The sequence below is a fragment of the Vitis riparia genome, chromosome 2, assembly GCF_004353265.1.
Source record: "Vitis riparia cultivar Riparia Gloire de Montpellier isolate 1030 chromosome 2, EGFV_Vit.rip_1.0, whole genome shotgun sequence".
In the NCBI taxonomy this organism is placed as follows: Eukaryota; Viridiplantae; Streptophyta; class Magnoliopsida; order Vitales; family Vitaceae; genus Vitis; species Vitis riparia.
Window position 1 is genome coordinate 19,540,533 of NC_048432.1, and position 10,469 is coordinate 19,551,001.

Genomic DNA, 10,469 nt, shown 5'->3' on the forward strand with positions numbered 1-10,469 from the left:
AGTTTATAAATTATTTTGAAAAAAAAGAGAATTACTCTCTAATTTTAAAAATATAAAAAAAATCTTAAATTTTATAAACTTGTTTTATTTTTATCTATTTAAAAATATTTTTAATCTACTATTTATCATTTACAAAAATCAATAACAAGTTGAACATAAATATTTGATATTATATCAAATCATACCTTTATGATATTTTTATAAAATTAAACCTGTTTGCATGAGCGATATGAAGTATTATTAAATTATAATAATAAGATTTTGATACATCTGAATTTGAAAAAGGATGATCACAAGATTTATATCAAGTTATAAAAATATGATTAAAACATATTTTAAACAATAGATTATAATAGTATTATTTAAGTAATTTTACATATGATATCACATGTGTATCTCTTTTAATTTGAATTAATGAAAAATAAAATAACAATCATTATTATTAGCTTGAAACAAGGAAAACAGACTTATAATGAGTATTGCTATGAAATAAAATCGATGAATTTTCTTTTAAGCTAACTTAGCTTGATTTTTATTTTAATGCAGCACAAATGTACAATTACGTCTCTTCAATCCATGAAAACAATTAGACCGAATTTGATTTTATTGTTCAAACGCAATTTGATGGGATCGTGCATCCCCTGGTGGCATAAGAAGGGTTTAAAAACAAAAGTAAAAGTATTATATAAATAATTTTAGACATTAAAACCGGTAAAATAATAATAAAGATCCCGGTTTATTCATTTCAAGTTCGAACAGGGCCTAGAAGACCGGTCCTCAAACCGGCTCGGTTCCATTTCGATTATATTGACTGGACCAAGGCCGAGCCTTTTATTCGCCATTGTTGCTGTGTTCCCTCCTTCAGAGGTCGTCGACGGAGATGAGCGGCCACGATTCCAAGTACTTCTCCACCACCAAGAAGGGAGAAATCCCCGAGCTCAAAGAGGAGCTCAATTCTCAGTACAAGGTCCGATTTTCTCAACTCCCGATCTGTACCTCTCAGCTTTCTGATTCTACCGGAATAGTGTTTTTTCTTGTCAAATTTTCGAGTGCTGTCCTCGGATCCGTTGTTTCCTGGCTGAGATTTGTATCGTGCCGATCGGTCGTTGACTGATCTGTTTGTCTCGTTTTGTTTTGAGTTTTTTTTAGGCGTCTGTTTGGTAGCGGATTAAATTGGAGATAAAATGAGTTTTTGGAATTTTATTCTTATGTGTTCTGGCGTAGGTTTGAGATTCGAAGTTTAATGAGAACGTATGCTTTTGCATAATAAGAGAATTTGTTCAAGAATTTATGTTTTTGTATTGTATTGGATTTATAATAGAATCGGCACGTTAGTCCTACCAGTAATGTATTGAGATATTTAGTTTTCTTATATTATCTTGAGAACCAAAGAGTGTCATGTCTGCTTGGTTCGACGAGTCATGTTGTTTTGTCCTTTATGTGCTAGGATGTGGAGAATAGCTGCAAGGGATACCAGTTTGGAGAGCCTGCATGTTTATTAGTAGGTTGGTCTTAGGATCTTTTATGTTTCTCTTGGCGTGCCTATTATAATAGGGATCGTTTTCTCATCAGCAAGCGAAGTATCCAAATGTCATGCCTTTTTGTTAGATTGGAATTTTATGTCTTTCTTTCTTTTTTCTTTTTTCTCCCTATTGTGTCAATTTTGGAGTTTAATTGACACATTAATTTACAAGGATGGTTTTGAGGTTCAAAGTTCTCTCACATTTTTCTTGGGAACCATTGCCTTGCTATGTATACAGTATCCTTGATATCCCTTCACGATTTATGGTATTTTGGCCTTTTGGGCGTTGGACAGGGAGGAAAATTTGGTAGATGGCTAAAGATTATGGGTTATCTGCTGCTAGGCTGCTAGCTGAAAGCAATTGCATGTTTCAGTACCTAGTATGATTTTAAGGTCTTTAATCTCTTGTTTTGAATGACCACACAATAGAGATCATTTGGATTGATATTTGATGTACCTGAATGTCATGCTCCTTTGGTGGATGCCCTCTTGGTGCTGGTTTTCCCATTTGATGGAGATGCTTTCTTTTGTTGTATTTGTTTATGATCATACTTATTTGGTATTCTATAAGTGACAATATGAATCCTGCTCTTGATGTAATATGCTAGGATAAGAGAAAAGATGCTGTGAAAAAGGTGATTGCTGCAATGACTGTTGGGAAGGATGTCTCATCGTTGTTCACAGATGTTGTGAATTGCATGCAAACAGAGAATTTGGAGCTCAAAAAGCTTGTTTATTTGTATCTCATAAATTATGCTAAAAGCCAGCCGGACCTAGCAATACTTGCAGTGAATACATTTGTGAAGGTAAGAGCTACTATGAGCCTTCCATATTGTACAGATTATTGTTACCTTCAATGGTATTGATATGGACATCGGAATTCATGGTTATTTTGAAGGGATTCTTTGCTGTGCTAAGAAGTAGAGGACTCATTTGTTTTTCTTTGAATCTTTTTAAGCTATGTGTTTCACAGTCTGCTAAGCCTGCTGTATTGCCTCTACCCATGTTTTTCTAATGAACTTTTAAATTATGAGCATTTATGCAGGATTCACAGGATCCAAACCCTTTAATTCGTGCTTTGGCAGTACGAACAATGGGATGCATTCGTGTTGATAAAATCACAGAATATCTATGTGACCCCCTTCAGAGGTGTCTCAAGGTTGATTTCTTAACTAATACAATTTCTGTATTTTCCTGTTTGTTGGAACATGTTCCTAGTATAAATTTTGTATTTTCCTGTACACTTCCTGCAAATTTGAATCGTCAATTTATTATTTGCCCTTTGACTTCATGTGTACCAGGATGATGACCCATATGTTCGCAAGACGGCATCTATATGTGTTGCTAAACTTTACGACATAAATGCTGAGTTAGTCGAGGATAGGGGTTTTCTGGAATCTCTCAAGGATTTGATCTCTGACAATAATCCGATGGTTGTAGCAAATGCTGTGGCAGCTCTTTCTGAGATTCAAGAGAACAGTAGCAGGCCTATCTTTGAGGTCACCAGCCACACTCTTTCAAAGCTCCTTACTGCTCTAAATGAATGCACAGAGTAAGTTTGTGGTTGAAAATATTACCTTCGTTTTGTTAAACAGCAAGAATTGAGTCTCATTCTCACTACCATGCTGAGGTGGCTTTGGCAAATGTAGAGTTTAGGCTGATGATGTATTGGTGAAGCATGCCAATTCACTCTAAAACTACATACTGATTGTTTAAAAATAACAGTTTAGTATAATTTATATGGAATGGCCCTCAATAGTCAACAAGAAAAGAACCTCTTGTCCTAAGCAATATCTCATGTCAAAATAATGTTTGTAATTGGCTTTTGCGGTTCTCAGTTTTATATCCTGCTCATTTTAGTGCTTATGTATTGAAAGACTACATGTTATAGTTCCGATTCTCCATACCTACCTCGGATTTGGTGATAGATTGCTTGTTGTACTCTATTAAGGGGCCTTTTGTATACTCCCTGTATGCTATTGGGTTTTCCTCTTGGTGCCCTTTTCTAATATATTTCTGCTTTTGCCTATCAAAAAAAAAAAAAAATTATGATACAAGGGGGTGTGATGTATGGTGAATGCATGTTTGTATGTATGTGTGTGTGTATGGTCACTTCTTATATGGTTATAATTATAATTTAGAACTTTCATCATCATATCTGAGTAAGTGTATCATCACACAAGACTTGTCTTTGTTTTTATATATTTATCATTTTTGCACTTGAATTGAAGGCATGTGCTGTTGTTGCTACACTCCTCACTTGCCATGCTAAATCTAGAGATTGAGCTGTGAAATGGTTGTTCTTCGATAAAAGGGATAATGTCTGATATGGGAAAAAAAAGAAAAAAAAATCACTTTGAGAAAGGTGAAATTGATTTTTTATGTTATGGTTTTGAATTCTTTTGGCAGTTTAACATATTTTTTCTGTAATATGTTTTCCTTGACTCTTTTTTTTTTTTTTTTGGTGGGAAAGGGGTGGAGGGTTGGGTTGGAGTGGTTGTGTTTGGGTTCTAAAAACTGCATTTTACTGTTCTTGTGGAATGTCAATTATGATGTGCACTTGTTCAGGTGGGGTCAAGTTTTCATATTGGATGCACTTTCCAAGTACAAGGCAGCTGATGCTCGTGAAGCTGAAAGTATAGTAGAGCGAGTTACTCCACGATTACAACATGCAAATTGTGCAGTTGTACTTTCAGCTGTTAAGGTAATATTTATTCCTTTGTTTAATTTATAGCACTTTGTCTTTATTAGTATTCTTAATACGTTAAACAATTAGCTGCTCATTGACCATTCATCGTTCATATTTTGCCTCTTTTTGTGCTGTAGATGATCCTCCAACAAATGGAACTCATCACCAGTACTGATGTTGTCAGAAATCTTTGCAAAAAAATGGCTCCTCCTCTTGTAACATTGCTCTCTGCAGAACCTGAGATACAATATGTTGCATTGAGGAACATCAACCTTATTGTACAAAGACGGCCTACAATCCTTGCCCATGAAATCAAGGTGATTTGATATCATTACCTTCACTTGATACTTTAAACAATGAAGTTATAGTTTCCTGTTTCATGTCCATATTGCAGGGGAAGTGCTTACCAGAAACTCTTTTCTTTTTCCAGGTATTCTTCTGCAAGTACAATGATCCAATTTATGTGAAGATGGAAAAATTAGAAATCATGATAAAGCTTGCTTCAGACCGAAATATAGACCAGGTTCTATGTGAATTTGTTAATTCAAATAAATCTTATTCTTGTGCTTTACTGATCAGAGTTCATCCCACTGGTGAATGTTATTACAGGTTCTATTGGAGTTCAAAGAGTATGCTACAGAAGTAGATGTAGATTTTGTCAGAAAGGCTGTTCGTGCTATTGGCCGTTGTGCCATAAAGTTAGAGAGAGCAGCAGAGCGATGCATCAGTGTTTTACTTGAGCTGATCAAGATTAAAGTAAACTATGTGGTTCAAGAGGCTATTATAGTTATCAAAGATATTTTTAGGAGATACCCTAATACGTAAGTTAGTAGATTTTTGGTGCTTCTGATAGCATATTACGGTGGAATGATGGTTTTCTTCCTGCTGAACTTAATTTTGAATTTCTTTTCCTCCACAGCTATGAATCCATCATTGCAACACTCTGTGAGAGCTTAGACACTTTGGATGAGCCAGAAGCAAAGGTATTCGTGTTCCAAATGAAATAACTAAATGGTTTTAAATCTTATGCTTTCTATAATTGTCTACACTTTCTAAATGCATATTTTTGTTTTATTTGTTTGGCACAGGCATCAATGATCTGGATAATTGGTGAATATGCAGAAAGAATTGACAATGCTGATGAGCTCCTTGAAAGCTTCTTGGAGAGTTTTCCTGAGGAGCCTGCACAAGTTCAATTGCAGTTGTTAACAGCAACTGTCAAACTTTTCCTTAAGAAGCCAACTGAAGGGCCACAGCAGATGATTCAGGTTTTATTTTTGTTTTTAGTATATTCTCTTTTACTAGTTCCTGATCAATTTGTATGTTCTGGAGTTCTTAATTCATTTACTTTTTCAAATAGATTTTTTTGAATTATTGCCCAACCCCACCTACTGGGAGATAAGAATTTATTGGAGCATTATGACCATACATGGGGCCTGTCCAAGGAAAATGTTGTCAGGAAGAGGGTCTATAACAGAAACAATATAGCTTTAATGTACCATCCTAATAGGAAATTTCCCCTATTATATCTGAAACCAAAACATTTTGCAGCAAGTAATATCCATTTGAGCACCTCAAATTTTGATTATAAATATGTGTGCATCAATGTTAATGCTTTATTCTCTTTCTTGAAAAAAATTTAAAACTTGTGATTCAAAATGAATTATGAAAATAAGTTTAGAATCTTAGACTATGTTTAGTAGGCTGGATATAGCATGTGATAGTATAAAAGATGATATAATATATCTTATCCCATGTTTGGTTGATATTAGAATAGCATCCAAACATGAGATAGGATAAGTGACAGGATAACTTATCTAATCTCATTTTAATATTCCCTTTATATGAGATAGAATAATCCTAAGTTAAGAAATTATATATATATATATGTGTGTGTGTGTGTGTGTGTGTGTGTGTGTGTGTGTATGTATCTCATGAAATATAAATTTATTCCTCTCATTGATATTCTTCATTTCTTTTTTAAATTTTTATATCACTCATTTTGCAAAACAAAAAATTTGATTAAATTTTTTTAAAAAGGAATTAAAATATATGTATATAGTATAACGTATAATAGTACTAATATTAATATATATATATATATATATATATATATATATATATATAAAATAAAGTTTTTATATCTTGAACAACATAATGTAATCTATTTTTATTTATAAATTCAAAATATTTTAATCATGAATATTATTAACAAAAAAAATTTTTAAAATTAATTAAATTATTAATTGTGGAATGATTTCCAAATAATATTAAGCATGAGAGATATTTCATATTTTTTAGTAGCAAATATTGAGATACGATAGTTTTTATTTTAGAAAAATATCAAAAGTTGAAATGTAATTTGTTTTCCATTCCATTTTTTGTTTTTGTTTTTTTTTTTTCTGGAAACCTAACATAAACATGATATAATATATCTCATTGGATATTATATCTTAGGATATCATTTTCATTGGACATAACATACAAGGATATCATATGGTTTTCACTCTTTTTTATAGGCTAATTCCAGTTTCAAATGGTAACGATATGCAGCACGTTGATTTTATTGAGTTTGATGTCAATTGTATTTTTTTTTAACATCTTTCAAACATCGATGCCAAAAGGATAAAAAAATCACCACTTTGGAAAAATAGCCTTCATTTTAAAAAAATGTAAATGTAACCTTAATTTGACATAAATACACTTGGTGTTTTTTTTTTCCAAAAAGTGATTTGATGTGAGAGGAGTCTAAAATAGTTGATGGATGGAATTTTTTGTCCAAAAAAGGTTGTATTTCATGTTTAAAAAAGGTGGAGATTATTTTTCCAAATCAAGGATTATTCTATCCCGTCTTAATCAAATAAACCTAATATTTTGGATGCTTGGCTATTGATTGATAAGATTTTTAGTATAATGGGGAATTACATGACAACATATATTGGATAAATGATTATGTTTTTAGAATTGTTCCTCATATATAGTATACATAAATTAGGGGAGCCAACTTGGCCTCCCAGGAACATATCTCATTGCCTCCTCTTTGAGGAAGCAAAACCATAGATTGAATATGAAACTGGTATATGTTTAATACATGCGTTTGGGTTTGGTCCAATTTTTTAGTGCTCTGATCCAGGGCCTGTTCAAATTGCATTGAAATATGACCTGTGGCCTTCCCCTAACATGGGAAGGATTTTCATCGTAATAGGTATACCATAATAAGACTTGCACTCTTCAAACTGCTACTTTGCTTCAGATGCAAGCCCACAGTTCTCAGGAACAGCACTTCCAAGACTCGGATCCTTCAAAGCACATGTTTCTCACTGCATGTTTTCATGTTTACAGGTAGTTTTGAATAATGCCACTGTAGAGACAGACAATCCAGATCTCCGGGATCGTGCATACATTTATTGGCGTCTTCTTTCAACTGATCCTGAGGTGTGTATTGGCTAAAGTTTGACTAGCTTCTGTACTAATAAGTTTATATCCAATATGCCATCCATTGGTTCAGTTGATATTAGAATGCATTATTTTTTGCTTTGACTTCTGAGGTGGGGTGCGGTTGTATGCCAAACTACTTTCCCACTGGTGTCTTCATACATGGGACACTCTCAGCACACTTCCAGCTCCACTGCTGAAGTAATACCTTCTTGGGACCATGTGCTCTTCGACTTTATACATTACTGATCTACTTTCTCTCTCTCAGGCTGCTAAGGATGTTGTATTAGCTGAGAAGCCTGTGATTAGTGATGATTCGAACCAGCTTGATCCTTCTCTCCTCGATGAGCTTCTTGCCAACATTGCTACTTTGTCATCAGTGTATCACAAACCTCCAGATTCATTTGTGACTCGTGTGAAGACTACACCACAAAGATCTGAAGAGGAGGACTATCCAGATGGGAGTGAAGCAGGGTACTCTGAGTCATCTGCTCATGCACCTGACAGTGGGGCATCACCTCCAACCAGCTCTAGTAGCGTTCCATATGCTTCACCCAAACATCCAGCCACAACACAGGTTTCACCTCCACCAGCTGCTCCTGCCCCAGATTTACTGGGCGATCTAATTGGGTTGGATAATGCTATTGTACCTGTTGATCAGCCTGTTGAACCTGCTGGGTGAGTAGGACAGAACTCTAAGCTTCTGATTGGTGTATTAATATTTGAGATGCAAAATTGTTTGGCTGCTAGACTAATTTGCAACGTGTGCTATAAATCAATTCTGGAATTATTAGAATAATCTGTAGTTTTTATTTCCCAAAGTTTAGGAGTTATCTGCAATATTAAATACATCTGTGATTAATTTGCATTTCATCAAATTGTAATCCTTAAATCAGGTTAGTTGATTTTGATGAAACATTAGTTATAACTGTTACTGACATGTCTTCTGACTTTCAACTGCAGCCCTCCTTTGCCCGTTCTACTACCAGCATCAACTGGTCAAGGTTTACAAATTAGTGCACATCTGGCACGAAAGGATGGTCAAATATTTTACAGTATGTTATTTGAAAACAACTCACAGATCCCTCTTGATGGGTTCATGATTCAGTTCAATAAGAATTCATTTGGGCTTGCTCCAGCTGGACCTCTGCAGGTAGTTATCTTACATGGTCTTGAATCAGTTTTAGTTGAGGCTGTTTTAAATTTAAGTCCTCTTACACAGGTCCCTCAATTGCAACCGGGGACATCAGCAAGGACTCTTCTGCCTATGGTTTTGTTCCAGAATATGGCTCCTGGTCCTCCAAACTCACTTCTGCAGGTTGCTGTGAAGAATAACCAACAACCAGTGTGGTACTTCAGTGATAAAATCTCATTGCTGGTTTTCTTCTCTGAGGATGGGAAAATGGAGCGTGCAAGCTTTCTGGAGGTAAACATTCTCCATACCCATTTCTCTCAGCGTTTGCAAGAAATTGATTTTTATATATGGCAGTGGTGGTGGTACTGGCTCATCCTTTTGACGTTTCTTATGGAGCTTACTCACCAGTTCAATATTTGGTAGCTATTCATTAATAGGATGAAGAGTAAGAACATATGAAGGAATGATTCTAGGAAAAGATTGTAGGGTGACCCTTGAGGCCTGGCTCGAGTGGCAAGTGGTTGGGTGGAACATGAGATTTCTGGTTCAATTCTTGTCAACTCCCCACTCAAAGAAAAAAGAAGGAAAAAATTGTAGGGTTATTGGATATTCTAGAGTTTTGAAATATTTGGCTTGATAATTCATTGTTAGTTGGGATTAACACTTGTTGAAAAATTTTGGAGAATTTTACTACATTCAGTAGAGATGGTTTGGATTGCCTATTTCGATTATATCAATTGGAAGCTGATGCTTGTATATATCTTCTCCCCACCTCAGGCATGGAAGTCCCTTCCTGATTCAAATGAGGTGTCAAAGGAGTTTCCTGGCATCACGGTGAACAGTCTGGAAGGCATCCTAGACCGGTTAGCTGCGTCAAAAGTGTTCTTCATTGCAAAGCGGAAGCATGCAAACCAGGAGGTGCTGTATCTCTCTGCCCAGGTCCCTGGAGGAATCACATTCTTGATTGAACTCACTATGGTTGCTGGGGCCCCCGGGGTGAAGTGTGCAATCAAGACCCCAAGCCCTGAAATGGCTCCTCTCTTCTTTGAAGCCATTGAGACCCTCCTCAGAGGTTGATTCTGTTCTCCATATCTTCCTCTTTTATTTTCCTTTTGTCATAATCCCATGTAAAAAGGGAAAAAATCTATATTGGCCACCGAGTTTTTTGTTGTTTCGATTTTTGTATTCTACCCCACTGAATACCCGAGTTGCTATTTCAAGTGATGTTAGTTTGTTGGAACCGAGAGCCTCTCGCAAGACAACTCGGTTTTGTCAAATGTTATTTTTCAAATTTCATCGCGTAACCACATTTCTCTTGCTCATTTATCCTTATTAATTCATTTGTTTAGATATTTTCTTCATAGAGAAGGATGATTCTGAAGTACACCGAGTTCAGACCCGGATTCATGAACTTCTATAATACATATACGATTTTAACGGAAGTACTAGTGCTACATGCTAATAGTGTTTGTGTTTTTAACTTTTAACGAGAGTCGCTCTCGGACGACTCGAGTCTTTAAACTAACTGCTATACAGGGTTTAATCTAAGATGTAGAGGCTGATAAAAGACAAGTTGTTACTCATCAGGATTCATCGACCTGGAGATGGGGCAGAAACGAACTAAAGCTACAGGTGAAGGGATTGATTTTGTAAACATGTGTATAAATCTTGCACAATCGAACAGATTA

General features: G+C 35.2%; 1 protein-coding gene across 1 annotated transcript; it reads left to right on the forward strand.

The window, feature by feature from the left end:
* The first annotated feature begins 808 nt into the window (after window positions 1-808).
* LOC117931427 (beta-adaptin-like protein B) lies at window positions 809-10,137 on the forward strand. The gene is made up of 15 exons (XM_034852428.1): window positions 809-967; window positions 2,131-2,328; window positions 2,568-2,681; window positions 2,824-3,074; window positions 4,091-4,226; window positions 4,349-4,528; window positions 4,642-4,734; window positions 4,821-5,032; window positions 5,131-5,194; window positions 5,300-5,479; window positions 7,554-7,646; window positions 7,915-8,324; window positions 8,610-8,799; window positions 8,869-9,072; window positions 9,559-10,137. The coding sequence occupies exons 1-15, from the start codon at window positions 881-883 to the stop codon at window positions 9,856-9,858; spliced, it is 2,712 nt and encodes a 903-aa protein (XP_034708319.1). The 5' UTR covers window positions 809-880; the 3' UTR covers window positions 9,859-10,137.
* Window positions 10,138-10,469: the final 332 nt, after the last annotated feature.

Coding starts and splice junctions, on each gene's coding strand:
- LOC117931427 (XM_034852428.1), top strand. CDS start 881: ATGAGCGGCCACGATTCCAAGTACTTCTCCACCACCAAGAAGGGAGAA. Junction 4,735..4,820: donor CAGACCGAAATATAGACCAG/GTTCTATGTGAA, acceptor ATGTTATTACAG/GTTCTATTGGAGTTCAAAGA. Junction 7,647..7,914: donor TTCTTTCAACTGATCCTGAG/GTGTGTATTGGC, acceptor TCTCTCTCTCAG/GCTGCTAAGGATGTTGTATT.